The sequence below is a fragment of the Sorex araneus genome, chromosome 8, assembly GCF_027595985.1.
Source record: "Sorex araneus isolate mSorAra2 chromosome 8, mSorAra2.pri, whole genome shotgun sequence".
In the NCBI taxonomy this organism is placed as follows: Eukaryota; Metazoa; Chordata; class Mammalia; order Eulipotyphla; family Soricidae; genus Sorex; species Sorex araneus.
Genome location: NC_073309.1, coordinates 64,080,712 through 64,099,260, shown reverse-complemented (window position 1 = coordinate 64,099,260; position 18,549 = coordinate 64,080,712). Strand labels below are relative to the sequence as shown.

General features: G+C 36.9%; 1 protein-coding gene across 1 annotated transcript in view; it reads left to right on the top strand.

Moving 5' to 3' along the window:
• The window catches only part of SLC30A7 (solute carrier family 30 member 7), an 84,078-nt gene that overhangs the window by 11,437 nt on the left and 54,092 nt on the right, over positions 1–18,549 (top strand). Inside the window, exons 3-7 of the mRNA XM_055146086.1 lie at positions 192–305; positions 5,369–5,456; positions 6,086–6,212; positions 13,493–13,645; positions 17,959–18,009. Coding sequence (XP_055002061.1) covers positions 192–305; positions 5,369–5,456; positions 6,086–6,212; positions 13,493–13,645; positions 17,959–18,009 — 533 coding nt within the window. The remainder of the gene's footprint in view (positions 1–191; positions 306–5,368; positions 5,457–6,085; positions 6,213–13,492; positions 13,646–17,958; positions 18,010–18,549) is intronic.

Sequence of the window (18,549 nt, the reverse complement as noted above, 5' to 3'; positions counted from 1 at the left end):
GGTTCTCTTCGTAGCAGCTGGGCACGGGATATCCGGGTTTCCTTCTTAGGACACGTAGAGCTACCTTAATGCCTTCCAATGTATCACATTTCAGGGCTGAAGTTTTAAGAGATTGTCTGTGAGCAGAATTTCAGGAAATGGTCCTTCTTTGGTTGTCATGGTAACACGCCAATGTGTCTGTTCTTTTGCAGCCTAGGCCTGATTTCCGACTCTTTCCACATGTTTTTCGATAGCACTGCCATTTTGGCTGGATTGGCAGCGTCTGTTATTTCAAAATGGAGAGAAAATGATGCTTTCTCTTATGGGTAAGACTTTTTACAAAGCCTTTTATTACATAAAAGCAATAGTAAAACACTAATTGTACATTTTCACAAATTGAATAAACTGTATAATTTGAACTCTTGAAACTCCTATTTCTACTTTCTCCACTCATACTTTCAAGAGCGCTCACGTTCCTAACTTTATGGATTAGTTTTGTTTGCCTTTGAACAGTATATGATCATAATCTACAATATGTTTTTTTTTCTGTCACTGGGGATCAGGGCTTCATACATGCAAGGCCTGTGTTGATCACTGAACCACGCCCCTCCAGCAGAAATCTCTAGTTTCTGGTATTTAAGGGTTTTTTGGGTTTTTCTTTACTTAGAAGACTTCTTAATTTTTATAAACATTTTAGTTGAGGCTGTTAATTGATACGGGAATTTCTTAACTCCTAACCTTTTCTGTTTTTTAAATGTTTCAGAATATGATGTGATTTTATTTATTTATTTTGTTTGGAAGATATTTTTGCTGTTAATTTGTTTTAAAACATTATTTCATAATAGCACTCTGTATTATCTTCTTTAGCTCTGCTTTTATGTATGATACTCTTTTATACTCTTGCTGAATTTGGACAGTCAGTCAGATGTTTGAGTGATATTTCATGCTGAAGGGAGCTACATTGGAATGTCCTACTTATGAGTCTCACTGATGAGTTTAGTTCCCTTTAAGCCAAAATTTGCTTTTTTCCACCTTGGGGAAAGCAATGGGTTTCTCATTTAATTTTTCTGCCCTCCTGTGTTTTTTCTGAGCTCACAGAATATGTTACAGTGTAGTTCTATTATGTATGAGTAGTATTCAGAACCTCCTTTATGCCTCTCCTGCTTCTCTCTCCTAATTCCTCGCTGTCCTGCATTCTTGGTCCTGACTTCCCCGTTTCTTATTCTCATTGTTCTCCCTTGCCCTTTCCAGTCTTACCATTTTCTGTCCATCTCTCCTGTTATCCTGTGCATCGCCATCTTTTCTCTTGAACAGCCTTTCTCTCTTGCTGTTTTACCTGTTCCTGGGTCCTGTGCGCCATGATCTTTGTCTCTGTCCTTCTGCTTCTCCTTCCTCTCTGCTCTCATTCCCACATCATTTCTTTCACCCTTTTTCTCCTGCTCTCTCCCTTTGTCCTTCACCTCTACAGCGCCTGTGTTTTCTTCCTTTCTTAATCTTTTCAACTATAGTTCTCTTTCTTTCCCTTTCTTGGTGTCTCCCGTTTCCCCACGGATTCTCCTTCCTTGAACCCTCTCGTTCCTATGTGGCTTCTCTCTTTAACGCCCTCTTCTGTTCACATATATCTATTCAGACTCATTGCCTCATCTTTTTTTCTTTCTCGCTAACTATTGCTCACTTTCCTCTTTTTCTCCAGCAAGCTCCTTCCTTCCTTCCTTCCTTCCTTCCTTCCTTCCTTCCTTCCTTCCTTCCTTCCTTCCTTCCTTCCTTCCTTCCTTCCTTCCTTCCTTCCTTCCTTCCTTCCTCCCTCCCTCCCTCCCTCCCTCCCTCCCTCCCTCCCTCCCTTCCTCTCTACTGGTGCTTGGGGGCTTCTTATGGCTCGAGAATCCCTCCTAGCAGTGCTCTGAGGGGCCTTGTGTCATGGTTCAAACCTAGGCCTCCTGCTTGTAAAACTTGCGCTCCAATCCTTTGAACTATCTGGTTCACGCTCTCCTGTACATACTCTTCTTTTTATTGAGTGCCCAGTAAGGTGCGACTTTTATACGTGAGTAAGGTATCACTTCTTTCTTAGAGGAAATTGTAGTCTGATAGGAAAAAAAATCCTGTAAAAGTATCATAGTTATCATATTATGATAGGGGTTTAAATAAGAGAGATAGAAAGTCTGTGGCAGAACTTGGTTTGGAGTGTAATCAAAATAATGTGGTTATTGTAAAATTGTGAACAGTGAGTTAAGCAATGCTAATTAGACTCTTTCACAGTATAAAGCAGAAATTCTGTATATTTATAAATCCAAGCGACATAAAAACCCAGACGAGTGGCTGTGGTTCAGGTGCAGCAGGTGAGGCTCATGCCTTGCACATGACTGTTCTGAGTTCAGTCCCTGGCACCCGTACAGGCCCCCCCAGCCCACCAGGAGTGACCCCTGAGCACAGAGAGCCAGAGCCAGCAGTCTTCCCCAGACACCACCAGATGTGGCCCTCAAACAGAAAACAGACCAAAAACCCCCTTTGAATAAAACATTTTTATGTACTATAATCAAAATATTCTTTATTATATTTTAAATCATTAACGAGTATGTGTAAAGTTATAATTTGTGTTTAAAAATTAGCGGCTCATATATGCATTACATATCAAAAATCTAGAGGTGTTTCTCAGTGGGGGCCCCAGGATATTCCAAGGGGCCACAGGGAGTCTTGTAAATGAAGGGCCTTAGCTTTAGACTGGGCCAGCACATGGGATAGCAGGTTCTCAGGTAGAAGCAAGGTCAGAAAGGAGCCATAGTCAGAAAGATCTAGAGTATTTGGTTCAGTAATTTTTCTAGGCTTCCTCTAAAAATTCTCAGTTCTTTATTTCTTATGTTATCATTTCCTATTTGAAATATTTTTCTTCCTACTATGAAATGTTTCTTAGGAACAAAACAGCTTCAGTGCCATAGAGGTTTTACTATTCAACTTTACCTAGTTCATCTGAAAGAGTAACGTTCTTTCCACTTCTCTTACTCTGCCTTGCCTTTTCTTTTATTAGAAAGGAGAGACTAGGGAATCAATGCTCATGCAACATTTGAAACTAGTAACACTTGCTATAATAATAAAACAAGTAGTAATAAAACATGAGAGCTGAACATCAAAATGACTACGCAAAGCCTAGGTACGACTCTCCAAAATTCCCTATTCAATTTGATCAAAGTAGTAGACTGGCCCTGCAGTCTAGGAAATAGGATGCAGCTGGAGTGATCGTCCATCTGGGTGGGCATTTGCCCTCCATGCAGCCAACTGAGGTTCAAGCTCTGATACCATATAGAATCCCTGACCACAGGGTCTCGAGTAAGCCCTGAACACAGCTGAAAAATTGGGGAATCTGAGAGATCACAGAGGTTTTTAAGTACTTATTTAGAAGTCATCTATGTGTCTTGTGCACGCCTACTTTTTAACTAGCAAAACCAATATAAAAGTACTTACATTTGGTATGTGGCAGATGTATATGGTCCTAATTATATACCTACATACATACACTTTGTATCTAAAGAATTTAGATACCATTATACTTAATTCGGCTGCAACATATTCATGAAGCATCTTTTGTCATTTCAGTAGGCATAGTCATTTGTAAAGGCAAGTAGAGCTAGTTTGTTAATTTATGAAAGTTTGAAATTTTAAGTTTAACAAATATATCAAATAATTTTAGTTGAATAATTTATTTGAATTTATAGAGTATTGGGGACACAAGGCGTTGAATTAGTCGCAAAAGAATGACCACTGAAAAAAATTTCTGCCTTTGATCTTAATTCTAGTGGAACTCAAGACAAAAGTTTTCAGTCAGGCATTAGGTGTATGAGTAAACCAGTGGTTTTAAAAATATGAGCTTTTGTCTTAGTGATAGTGCAGTGGGGAGAGCATTTGCCCTGCATGCGGCCAACCTGGGTTTCATCCCTGGCACCCCATATGGTCTCCTGAGCAGTGCCAGGAGTACTTCCAGAGTGCCAGAGCCAGGATCTACCCCTGAGATGATGTGACCCCTCCAAAAAAGCAAAACCTGTTAATCATTCAGGAGAATAACCCTGTGGAAATGTTAGATAAATTCTTAACGAATGGGTTAAGGAAAGCAGGTTGTGATAGCTATGAATTTAATGAACAATTTCTTGGGAATAGGGCTGGAACAATAGTACAGCAGGTAGGGTGCTTGCCTTGCATGCAGATGACTTGAGTTCTATCCCCAGAACCACATAGGGTACCCCATGCCCTACTAGGAGAATTCCCAAACAGAATCAGGAGTAAGCTCTGAGTACAGTTGGCTGCCCGCCCCCCCAAAAAAAAATCCCTGCATTTTGACAAATACTATGTTAACTTCATTCATATATATGTGCTTGAAATAGAAGTAGCATTCTTATTAGCATAAAAGTATTTGGTACTCTTGACAGGCAAACTCCATCAAAACTGGGTAGAATGCAATTAACATAGAAGAATAGATGAAGCAATATTTTGATGCTCCTAGTATATTGATTTAAAGGACCAGAGTGATTAACTGCTATCATTACCCTTTGAATAATGTTTGAACATGTGAAACTGCCAAGTTAAAGTTCTTTCTAGTAACTTTAACTTAGTCAAATATACATTATGGAAAAAATAAAATTTTTCCCCAATGCTTCACACAGGTAGGAAACAGAAAGCTTCAGAAGTCCCTGGAGAAAAAGACAGGTATTTTTAAATAGTTTAATTAGAAATATGTGAAGCTAAAATTGATTCTAAAAAGAGGTCATTGAAAAGTTTTTGCTAAATTTATTAATCTTAGGAGAAACAGTGGTAGAAATATAAATCTCAAGTTGTTTCTGGAGTAATTCAGAAATAAATTAATTCAGAAAAAATAAATAAAATAAAAAGTTTATTTTCCTGCATATCAAAACTGTATTTATTCAGAAATTCAAAATCTGAAAGGCACAGAACAGAGAGCATAAGGAATTCTTATGAGTTGTAACTTATAAGAGTTGTAACTTATAACTTAGAATAAGTTATAAAATGACTCTTTAAAGCCCCTTTTCTTAACTTTTTATCTTTAGATTCTTCCTTCTTTACCCACTTGTCTAGTCCTGTTCTTCCTCCTCCAGGGGCAGCTTGAGATTTACATTTATGTGAAAGTTCTTTCTAAACCTACTTATTCTAAAAAGGTCTTTTGATTGGCTTGTGAAAATTTATGTATTTTATGACATTTTGCTATTAAATGTAATTCATGATTCATTTCATTTCTGTAACATAAAGCATACTATTTTGTAAATACTGGGGCTTTACTGGTCTTTTATAATCATGAAAAATGGCATAGACTATCTGAACATATATAAGTATATGATTTATTAAGGAATAACTTAATAATTCAATTGTTTGCTTTGCTCTCCCTTAGGTATGCTAGAGCAGAAGTTCTGGCTGGCTTTATCAATGGCCTATTTCTGATCTTCACTGCTTTTTTTATTTTCTCAGAAGGAGTTGAGGTATAGTAGATAATGACCAGAATCAGTAACTGACATTTCTCTAATGAAAATTTTTACTAACTAAAAATAATACAATGAAAATGTTTGTCACATTAAGTATTTATAGAGGACGGTCTGCGATTAAATATTTGTATATAGGAAGTTCATACAAAAGTGATTGAACAAATGAAATGTGTGAAACTAACTACCTGGAGTGTAAAACAAATAATGATGTTTTTTAAGTTATGAAAGAAAAGTATTGACATTGAAAAATAAAGGTGCAATATAGATAGTACAGTCCCTTGGGAAGAATTCTTTAAACAGAAACCAAGTTTGCCAATAAATGTCTAGTATTTGGTATATATTTTTAAAATTAGAATAGTTAAATCTTGAACTTAAAATGAATGGCAGTATTTTAAGATAGCAAAGAAGGACAGGTTTCTTTAGAAGATATATACTTTTAAATACTTTGAATATTCGGGGTGACCTTTTCTGTAGTATGTGAGCACTGTTTATTTTTATAAAGTATGTTGGAAGAATTTTTTGTACTAATTGTGAAAATGACAAAAACCAAAATTTAAATTGCTTTTATCTTAACCAGTTGATCTATCAGAAATTATTCATTGCTATTTATGTTATGTGTTTTCTAGAGAGCGTTAGCTCCTCCAGACGTACACCATGAAAGATTGCTTCTTGTCTCAATTCTTGGGTTTGTGGTAAACCTCGTAGGAATATTTGTTTTCCAGCATGGAGGTCATGGACATTCTCATAGCTCTGGTATGATGGTTAGAACCCTTTGCTTTTTTCATTTTCTGGCTTCTGTCATGATTACCCAGTTTTGAAACTGATAATTTTCAAAGTTAAATTTGAGTTTTAATAGCAAAACTGTCAGTAGACTCTTATGAATGTCCCAAATCTTCCTCCTTCTTCACGTCATTCCCTCTCCGTGCCTTCAGAGAATCAGACACGCTTCAGGTTGTCATGTGGCTCTTCCCAGACATTTGTAATTCACTAGTTTAGTATTCATTCATATAAATATGCAGTATCAAAGCATCAAAAACAAATCTAGTTACTGAAAATCACAGTGTTACTTGGATATGAAATTTACTATACAATGCCTTTCAGAACCTTTCTGTTGTATATCTTCTCTTGCACATGGGCACATATAACTCCATAGTGTTGTATACTCTTGATTTATTAAAGTCCGATAGATAGACCTCAATCAGTTCTACTCCAGTTCTTCATGCTTCTGCTTGAAGCATGTTGTTGAAGCACATGCCAGTGAGCTGGGCTGTGACTAAATTGAAATTAAACTTTAGTTCCTTAGTTACGCTAGTGACATTTCAAGTGCTTAGGAATTAAATAGTGGACATATCATTCATACTGGAGAGCACCCCTAGAGTTATTTCCATCATCTTGGAAGTTATTTGAATTACAGTGGGCTAAAATTGGAGTAGAATTGCTGGGAAACGAGATATATAGATTTTAGTTTCATAGACAATAGCAGATTTCCTTCAAACAACTTATCGTTCACATTTACCCCAATAATAAATGCAATACGAATTTTCTTCTAGCTATAGCAGATTGAATATTAATGACACTTTGCTAATACTTTGAAAAATATGTCTTATTTTATATTCTATGTCTAGTTAGTAATGAAGTTGAAAACTTTTCTACATGTTAAATCATTCAAGTTTTTTCTCTTTTGGTGATTGTTCATTTTTTGAAGACCTTTTTTTTTTTCTGCTGTCTTATAGTTTACCAATTTATGAATGTTTTTAAATGTGTTTCTTTCCTTTTTTTTTTCTTTTTAGCTCCCACCTGGCAATGCACAGGGGTTACTCCTATCTCATGCACTCAGGAATTACTCCTGGCGGTGCTTGGGGGAACATCTGGGATGCTGGAAATTGAACCCGGGTCAGCCATTTATAAGGCAAACGCCCTACCCACTGTGCTATCACTCCAGCCCCTAAATGTATTTTTTTTCTTTTTGGGTCATACCCACCGATGCACAGGGGTTACTTGTGGCTCTGCACTCAGGATAATCCTGGCGGTGCTCAGGGGACCATATGGGATACTGGGAATCGAACCTGGGTTGGCCTCGTGCAAGGCAAATACCCTACCTGCTGTGCTATTGCTCCAGCCCCTAAATGTATTTTTTAACTGATTCTTTGTCTTATGTTAGTTTTTTCCATTATATAACTTGTCTTTAACTTTTATATATGTGAGTTTTAATTTGGGTATAAACTAGTTTTTATGTATTAGATTTTTTTTTCTGGTTTGCTTTTAAGAAGTTTTTGCTTTAAGAAATTTCCTCTGCCTGAGTCATAAATATATTCATGTGTACATAAGTGTATTTGTACATAAGTGTATTTAATAGAGGTGTGCCTCACTATATGAAAATAGAAATTTCTTGTTGGTCCAATTTCATTGACTATATTTTGGATCTGAAACTTAATCTGTATTCATTAATACAGAAATTAAAAAATTAATATTTGACAAAATGCCACCTACTAAAGCTACCACATAGGAATATTCTGCTTTTGAATAGTGGGGGGAACTGGTACTGTTAAAAGTTTTGATTTGCTTTTTCTTCATATCCTTTTTGACCCTTCATTTAATTTATTGTAACTTACTGTTTTAGTGATGAGGTTAATATGACTTGACTTTTTTTAAAACACTGTAAATATTTAATTTTCCAAGTATGATGTTTGGGGAAGAGGATGGGAAGGGAGACACTCCCAAGTAGCGCTCGGGGAACTTCAGGGCCACTCCCAGTGACAGGTGACCAGTCTGCCAGATGGTTCAGTGCTTGGGCCTAGCAGTGTGGCGCTGCTACTGGACCATGATATCGGGGCATCAAGGCCACTCTGGCACGCTCAGGCCCCCAAGTTAGATGCTTCAGTACTTAGGGTCCTCCAGGCTACATCTAATGGTGCTCAGCAGGGAACACGGTGCCAGGGAGTGGATTAGGGGGTGCTGGGGATCAAACAGAGGACCCCCTCAAGGAAAGCATGCACTCTAGGCCTAGAGAATTCACATTCCATGCACTGTACACTGTCATCCCGTTGTTCATCAATTTGCTCGAGCGGGCACCAGTAATGTCTCCATTGTGAGATTTGTTGTTACAGGTTATTTTTTTTGGCATATCGAGTACGCCACGGGGAGCTTGCCAGGCTCTGCCATGTGGGCGGGATACTCTTGGTAGCTTGCCAGGCTCTTTGAGAGGGACGGAGAGATCGAACCCGGGTCGGCCACATGCAAGGCAAATGCCCTGCCCGCTGTGTTATCGTCCAGTCCAACATCCCATAATAAATTTTATTTTGTTTAAGTTTCTTAAAGATGTGAAGGGAGAGAAAGGGAGAAGTGTGTGTTCAAGAGAATGTTTTGATGCTGTCTTGATGTACCTTTGAGATAGGCTTTGAGATTAAAAAATGTGAATTGTTCCAACTTTATTCTTTTCTTTAAGTGTTATTATGGCTAGTCTAGATTTCTTCCTGCATTTTGGTATCAGTTTTAGGAGCAGCTTATTCTGGTGGGATATGAATTTGGATACAATTTGGATCGAAATTGTATGGAATCCATAGGTCAGTTTAGGATGTGATATTGTAATGCTTAGCATCACAAGTATTACACTTAAAATTTATATTATGTTTGCAAGCAAATGCAATCCTACTAAACCTTTATAATGTGGTAAAATAAAATATAATGTTAAAATGTTAAGTTTTCTGATCTGTAATTATGGGGTACTTCCCATTTCTTTACTATGTCTTTAATTTTTCCAGTAATGTTGTATATGTATCTCATTCTTTGCTAGCTTTACTTTTAAGCTTTTGTGAGGGATTGACTTCTGTTATAAATGAGGCTATTTTCTTAATTTTATTTTTGGATTACTAGTAAATAAGACTGCTTTTAAATCTGTTTATATTGTGTATTGATATTGTGTGTCTTGCCACATTGCTGAAACTGTTTGTTATTTTATGTAGGTTATCCTATATAGCAATTGGTATATATTTGAAAACTAACACATATATTAGTTTTAGTTTTAAAATATAAGAATAAAATATACTTTTGCATTATAATACCCCTAATTATAATTATACCCAAGTACTAATCCTTGAACATTTCCAAAGATTTTTTGCCCCAAACTGAAACTTAATAGAATGTATTTATTTTTTAATAGACTGGAGCGATAGCTCAGTGGGTAGGGCATTTTCCTTGCATGCGGCCGACCTAGGTTCAATTCCTCTGTCCGTCTCTGAGAGCCCGGCAAGCTACCGAGAGTATCCCGCCTGCACGGCAGAGCCTGGCAAGCTCCCCGTGGCATATTTGTTATGCCAAAAACAGTAACAACAAGTCTCACAATGAGACATTACTGGTGCCCACTCGAGCAAATTGATGAATAACAGAATGACAGTGCTACAGTGCTACATCTTATATAGGATTTTTTTTTTACTACTTTCTATTTATTGAATTGTTTCATCTGCAAGTAGAAATAGTGATAGTTACAAGGAAATGGAAATATTTTCCCTGTTCATGGGTTGAAAGAATTAACATCATTAAAATAACCATCCTATCCAGGCACTATAAAGACTTAATTAAGTTCCAGTCAAAATTGCCATGCCATTTGCTTTAGGACATGGGACAAGTACTGCTAACATTTAAGTTTTATAATCACCTGTTACATTGAAACACTTCAAATAGTAAAAGCACTTCTGTGGAAAAATAAATAAGATGGGAAATTCTCTTATTTTAAAACTGCTTTCATGTTTGACTTTTTTTAAATCCTTTTATTTAAATCAATGCATGTTGCTTAATTTAAAGCATATCTTAGAAATGTAGTGTAGGAGCAAAGCACTCTCCTTGCGTAAGGCTGATTGATTAGGTCCCTGGCATCACACAGAGCTCTCTGAGCGTGGCAGTGCCACTCCTGAGCACAGATCCCGGAATGTTCCCTGACTACTCTCGGGTAACACTCAACTCTCCCTCCCAAATAAATAAAACATACAAAGTATACTTCTCGAAAATGAAACAGTTGGATCGTATGTTTCCTAAATACATCCTGACACTGTATTTTGATTGGAGTCTAGCTGTTTTCATTTCATGTAAGTATTGGAGTAGCGCCCACTCGAGCAAATCGAAGATCACTGGGACGACAAATGATGACTAGAGTAGGATTAAGACCTGTTATTTTATTATTTGCTTATGTGCAATTCTTTTTTGTTATTCTTCCATTCTGATTTTTAAATTTAGATACATTTTTGTATATGTTTTCAGTTCTTATTGTGGGACTGAAGAGATAGTACACAGGGGTGAAAGAGTTTGCTTTGCTTGGGGCCTGCCCCATATCCATTCCCTGGCATGGTCCGGTTCTCCGAATATTGTTGAGAGCAACCTCTAAGTACAGAGAGGAAATAAATGCCCCATCATCTCCAGGGGTCGCATAAACTCTCACCCCTAAGAAAATTCTTATATTGTTTATATTGTTTACTGTATTTAGTATTTATAACAACAAATGCAGAAAATCTTAGCTGCATTACACCTCTGTTGTCACTTTACTCCTTTTTTTTTTTGCTGTCAGCAAATTGCATTATTTATGCTGAGTCTGTCAACAGTTTTTTTTTTTAATTACTGCTTCTAGCGTTGTCTTATGAGACATACAGAAAGTATAAGTAACAAGTAAAATTTATCTTCTTTCCTAATTACTTATATAAATGCTTCTTACTTGTGTGAATTTGAATTACCATTTAGTGTCCTTCCATTTTGTTTCCAGAGAAGTTTTGTCTGTTATTGTGCAAATTTTGTTTCTAGCTTGGAAGGAGAGTTTAGTTGAATTTAGAATTACTGTTGGAACTTTGATATTTTGATTTTGTCATTCCATTGTTTTTGGCTTTCATGGTTTTACAGAAAAGTTAGCAATTAATGTTACTCAAAATCCCTTGTGTATAGTCAGTTTTATTTTACTGTACAGGTTTGTTGTTGTTAGTTGTTGCTTTTATTGTGGGGAACCACATTTAGCAACAGTTGGTGAGGTGCAGGCTACTCCTAGTGTACTTGATGGGTGAGTGCAGTACCATTCCAAATGGGGTCACTGGTCACCGTGGCCACACCTGATGATATTGAATGGTCTCCTGATGCCAAGGATCGATTCCAGGGCTTCATACATGCAAGGTATGTGCCCTACCACTTAGATACGTTCTGGGCCCTCAACATTTCTGTTTTTCAGCAATTTATGTCTTTAGATGGCAGTCTGGAGTTTATTTTACTTGGAATTTCTTGAGCCTTTTGAATGTATAGATAGGTTAATATTTCATCAGATTTGGACGCTTTCTAGCTATATTTTTCACATTCTTTTTCAGTCTCTCTTTTTTTCTGCTTCTCTTTTGGGGACTCCGGTTGTGCTTAATTTCATACACTCCATCTTTCCATAGACTTCTATGTCTGATCATTTTTTTTCTCCTGTTTTTCAAAGTGGATAATTTCTATAAGTCAGTGCACTTGATTTTTGCTCAAATCTGTTGTTAAGCTCTTCTAGTACATATTTTACTTCAATTCTTTTTTGTTAAACTTTGAAATTTGGTTCTTTTAAAATAACTTTCACGGCCTTTTCTTGATATTCATTACTGGGTCATTTTTTTTCTTATACTTTCATTATTTAGGCATGGTTTCCTTTAGTTCTTTGAACATATATAAATATGTGGCTGATTTAAAATCTTTTATCTACTAAGTCTGCCTCCCTTTCAGGAATATTTTCTCTTGGCTGCCCACCATGTACCTCATTGTATATGTGACAAACTTTCTTATTACTCTATATGCCTTATAATTATTTCCTTTGAAAACTGAGATTTTGTGACTCTGGTATCAGTTGATTTCCCCCTCTCCTCTTTGTTGCCAGTTGGGTTGTTTGTCTTGCGTGACATTTTTGAATGTACAACTTTTCTGCAGTATTTCCCTTGCATTCACAGAGCTGAGACTAATAGTCACCACCTTGAGAATAGATTTTCTTCAGTGAGTTGTATATTTGGACAAAGTATTGACAGTGGTAAGGAGATGGTCTGCTTCAAAAGAAACTAGATTTGCTCTTGCCAGCGATGCTTCTGGCTTTGGGGGCCTGTTTTCTGCTGAGCTAGGCGAGAGCTAGAATGGGAGTAGTTCCCGGTGACAACGGCCCTAATCTTCTACTGAAGTTGGGCAGTTTCTCTTGGGTAGATAATTTTCAGTTTCTTTTATGGCTGTAATTAATTGATAGAATTCTGAAATGGTCGATTTTTAGTTGTGTTTCCCATATTTTTGGTATATTAGAGGGAGAAAGATCTAGTTTGCTAGCATCTCCTCTTCATCATTCCAGGAATTGATATTCCCAACATTCATGTATTTTTATATAACACAGTGCTGAACTTGATTTGATATTTAGGATTACAAAAATATTGTGTGATTATTTAAAATTTGCAGCCTGTGGCGGGAACTAGCACAGTGGGTTAGGACCCAGTTGCCTTGCATGCTGCCGACCTGGGTTTGATCCTCGGCAGCCCTTAGAGTCCACTTAACCGTGCCAGGAGTGATCTGAGTATGGAGCCAGTAGTCAGCATTTAACACTGCTGGGTATGGCCCCCAAATAAAAACAAAACAAACAGAACACAATTTGCAGCATCCAGTCTTCTTTCTTTGCTTTGTAAGGCGTCTACACGTTTTTTTTTTCTTCGTACTTTGTAGTTTTTTGGTCGCTATTGAAAGTGAACACAGCATTAGTTTCTGTTTTTTTCTGAAGATTCTACTTTAATTTTACTGAGCCTAATATCACATGTAGTCGCATCCCTGCTTTTAATTCAGTGTCATTATATGTATGTATCTTATTTTAGATTTATTAGTACATAGAATTTGCATTGTTGACCAGGGTATTTCTTTGTATTGTCTATTGCTTTATCATTCATGCCTAAAACATAACTTTCCTTGAACGAGTAAATAACTTTATCTATTTGTTTCTATATACTTTTAAAAAATCTTCTTTTGAAAAATCTGAATATTTTTATATACATGGCTTTATCTTCTTTTTTTAGGACATGGACACAGTCATTCCCTCTTTAATGGTGCTCTGGATCAGAGCCATGGCCATGCAGATCACTGCCATAGCCATGACTTGAAACATGGTGCTACCCATAGCCACGATCACGCTCACAGCCACGGCCACGGGCACTTTCATTCTCATCATGGTGAGTGCAGCCCGAGACCTCTGAATTGGTGGCCTTCCAGACCAGCAGAAACTGGGGAGGTTATTTTACCTACAAAATAATCTGTTAAGAAGTTCCTATGAATACCTTCCTTCTTAAGAAATCAGACTAATGGATCCTAGGACCATTTTTACTGTGTATAAAATGAATATAAGACTTTTTCAGTACCTTGACAAAATACTGTGATTTTAAAAGACCGTTTTATTAAAGGAAGAGTTGCGTTCTAGGGAATGAAAATCATAATTTTAAAATTACCATGAAGGCTTTTGTTTTACAAATTAGAATATGGTTTCTAAATAGTCATTGTAAATTTTGATGTGTATCATCTGATGTTTATCGTTGTGTTCCTTTAGAAATACCTCGATGCTAACTTATATAGCATTAGAACTGTTACTTATCATAATTACCATGTTATGTATTTTAACTAACTGTCTCATGAAGTTTTGGAGTTCAGACTAATGGATGCTACTTAGGTGATACAATTTGATTAATCCTTAGGTAATATATGCTTAACATGTTGATGCCAATGCTGCAGTGTGTGTTAATTTGTGCAACTCGTGTTGTGTCCACATCCAAGTGTGAGTTACTGGTGGTACATACCAGATTACCAGAGTGTTAAAATTGTCTGTACTTGCCATACAGATAGAACCCTAAGGCTTTAGGACTGGAGAGATAGGATAGTGGATCAGGTGCTTTTCTTGTGTGCCCGGTGCCATATGTGGTCCCTCAAGCCCCGCCAGGAGCAAATTCTGAGCAGAGTTAGGAGTAAGTTCTGAGCACCCGGATATGGCCATTGCCACAACCCCCTCTTCCCCCACTCAAAAAAAATAATTCTAAACTTTATAGTTGAGACTCTAAAAGGGATTATCTTTAGATTTTAGCCCTACCTAATTTTTCAGATTCTAGATTTGATATATTTTTGTGTCTTTTACATTGTTCTACTTTAAAAGCTTGCTTTCCCAAATTTTGCTCACAAAATGATTTTGAAAAATCATGTCATCTCTTTTAAAAATAATCCTGATAATGTTTGCTTATTTAAATAATTTAAAGGATCTAATTTCTAGTGTACTATAAATATTTTAGAATAGAACTTCTATATAGCTCTTGAATAAATTTAGTGGACTTACTAATCTAAAACCCACTATTACCCATTAAAAATATATAAATAGTTATAAATTTAAGTAGAAGCATATTATTTCTCCTTAAATAATTATTTTATTTTATTTCCAGAATTTTATTTCAAAGGAATATATTTGTGTTAAATTTTTAACTTATCTGTTATATTTCTCAGTAATAAAAAACACATATCAATGAAATGTTTTGTTTCTGAGTAACAAGATTTGCATTTAAATGTTTATTATAATAAAGTTATAGTGTTTACTAATATAAAATCAATTAAATGATTTTGTTTTCAAATTTTTATATATATAAAATATTTTATTTTAAATTCATATAATGAGGTAATTGGGGAAAAAAGGTTCTTTTTGTTTGTTTCAAATAGTTCAAGGATAAATCACAATAGTATGAAGCAGGTTTTGGTATCCATTCCATTCCTACTTTTTAATCTTTGTAATGTAATTCAAGATAATCTTAAATGGAAGGAATTCTGATATATTTTCAATCAATTCTTTGGACATCTTCAAAATTATATCACAAAAATATCACAGTGATCTGTATCAAGAATTGATAATTTCATTATCCATCCCTACATTTTATTAAAAGTGAACAATTAAAAGCTATGTTGCTAATAGTAGAATTTGCTTAGTAGTCATTAATCACTTTTCTAGCATTACCACTAACATTTTCAATCAACCCTTATTTGTTGCTGTCAAATTTTTGAAATACTTTGGGTGATGCTGTAGTAACGTTCAGTGGCCTTCTTTGACTAAGAGACAGGTGGGTAGATGAGGAGGGGAAATGTCATGGTATTGGGGTACAAAACCCAGGAGGTGGAAGGTCTAGGCTTTGGAACACAGGGAGTCTTCTCTGAAATCTGCTCTCCATTCTTCCCGTCAGTATCATCAAATCAGCCAGCCTGGGCCGGAGCGATAGCACAGCGGGTAGGGCGTTTGCCTTGCACGCGGCCGACCCGGGTTCGATCCCCGGCATCCCATATGGTCCCCTAAGCACCGCCAGGAGTGATTCCTGAGTGAAAAGCCAGGAGTAACCCCTGTGCATTGCTGGGTGTGACCCAAAAAGAAAAAAAAAAAAAAAAATCAGCCAGCTTGAGGATACAGAAGCAATGTGATCAGATCGAATGACCATGAATATGAGTGGGATAGGCAGTATGCATCCTGTTGCTTCATATAGCAAGGTAGCACATAACAGTGTGCTCATGAATATTGAACATGATCAGAAGAGACATTGTGGTCTCTTTGGGAAGTGATGTGAGCTTCCTATTTATTTGGAGTGCACTGTGAATAAAAGGTAGCAGTTTGTTTTAGCTGCTCAGATTTTAGTGACTTAAGTACGCCCATTGGGCTAATAGTGTAGCATGGTAGTTCCGTGTTTCATGGCAGTTCAGAGATCCATGCTTTTCACATTGATGGAATTTTTTGGAAGGGATGTTGAAACACGTTCTATGGGTTCTTGGGGTTTACTCCAGCTCTGTAAGGAGTCACTCCCCAAGTTGCAAAACTTGGGTAACAGTGTCGTACTGGAGATAAGACCAGGATTGCCCTCATATAAGGCAAGCATGTTAACCCCCTTACTCTTTCCAATATCAATGGGATTCTTTTGTTTTGTTTTTTGGGTCACACCCAGTGATGCACAGGGGTTATTCCTGGCTCATGCACTCAGGAATTACTCCTGGCGGTGCTCAGGGGACCATATGGGATGCTGGGAATCGATCCTGGGTTGGCTGCATGCAAGGCAAACGCCCTACCCGCTATGCTGTCGCTCCAGCCCCTCAATGGGGTTCTTAATCCCTGAATTGCATCACTGACTTCTCTACATCTAGCTATATGCATTGAAAATCATATAAACTTTAAACATTTTTTGGTTTGGGCCACAGCATTCAATTCCAGGGGGTAGTGACTCCCCGATTGTGCTTGAGGGTCATGCAGTGCTAGGGATCAAACTCAGGCTCCCAGATGCTAAGTGCTTGTACCAACCCTTAGAACCATCTCCCCAACCCTTTTAAGGAGCTTCCTTATGGACCAGTTGCTAGAGCAAAGCAGAAATCATTGCCCTGTTTTATGCTATTGATTTAGTGTTTGCTTTTTGTTTATTTGGGCCTCATTCTTGATGCTTCCTTCTTGGTGCTCTCTTCTTGTGCTGCTCAGGAACCAAACCCAGGGCTTCACAGTGCAGTCTTGTGCTCTGCTCTGGGCGACATCCCTAGCTCCAGCCCTCTCTGTCACTCTTGCTGGATTGTGACAGTCCTCTCTCACAGCTGTAGTGTCAGCTGTTTGCTGCCAAGAATCATCAAGAATCATGACTCAGGCTAAGTTCCCTTAGTTATAACCAGAGTGCTTTCAGTTCTCCCCTTTGAATGAATACTGCTTGGCATTTATATATATTTTTTCTGCCTTGATATTTAAACTAAATTTTAATCTCCAAAGTGTTTACATTGCAGGGGTTTTCCATTTCTTCATCACAAAGGCAAAATTTTCATCAAAAGGCAGAAGTATTTTTGTCACTTCTGTGTGAAAAGTTTGGCACATCCATCTAGAAACTGTTGAAAAATTACTGTGTAACAGAGTGCTGTTATCCATGATGTTGACCACACATTTCTGTGACCTCATTTCTTGGATTTCTTATAAATTCAAGTGGTAGATTTGGTTTTGCAGTTTCCCAGTTGCAAACTTAGCATAGCAACAAAGGTAGGTATGTTATGAATATTGCAAGACTTGCACTATGGTTTTAAATTTTCTGCTTTTTACCAGATAACTTAAAATAATAATTTCTTAAATACGCTATGCCATTTATGCATTTTGAAATCGCCTGTGTCTTTCTCCATTAACTTACTGTATATTATATTTTAGAAGTAACTTTGTAGGTCTGGTGTGATTATAAGGCACGCATCATATGCAGTACATTTTAAATGAACTAGTTGATTGGTACAGGTCTTTACCTTCTGTGCCATAGCTGGTGGTGCTCAGAGGCTGCTCCCTGCTCTGGGCTTGGGGCTCTACTGTGCATGGAAACAAACCGGCCTTCTGCAAGTCTGCATGCTCTCAGCCTGTTGAATTCTCCCTGGCACCATACATTTAGTAATTTAGTGTTCTGAATTTCAAATACTGAATCAGGAATTGAAGACATGCTCTAAAATAATTTAACCTAATTCTTTACAGATGGCCCCTCCTTAAAAGAAACAGCAGGACCCAGCAGACAGATTTTACAAGGTGAGATAAGAAATTTGTACTTTTTTAATTTTTAGTTTTGTAAAATTGATTTCAAAGTCTTGAGCTATCTGAAGTTTTTTTTTTTTTAATTTATTTTATTGAATCACCAAGTGGAAAGTTACAAAGTTCTCAGGCTTATATCTCAGTTACACAATGCTCAAACACCCATCCCTTCACCAGTGCCCATATTCCACCACCAATAAAAACAAAAACAAAAGCAAAAATAAAACAAACAAACAAACAAACAAAAAGTATACATCCCACCCCTCACCCCCCAACCCACCCCGTACGTGAGTGATAATTTCACTTCCTTTTCTCTTTACCTTGATTACATTCCAGATTTCTACACATAATTCACTATTGTTGTTAGAGTTTCAAAACAGACTCACTCTTTTTGTTGGAATTTATCCCCTAAGAATACAGCTCTATTAACAGGGAAATATTTGATAATAAGTTTTCCACTGATGAGAATGAAGAGAAAAATTGTAAACCGCGGCCGCGCAGTTTACAATTTCTGTATTATAGTAATTAAGTCCGCGA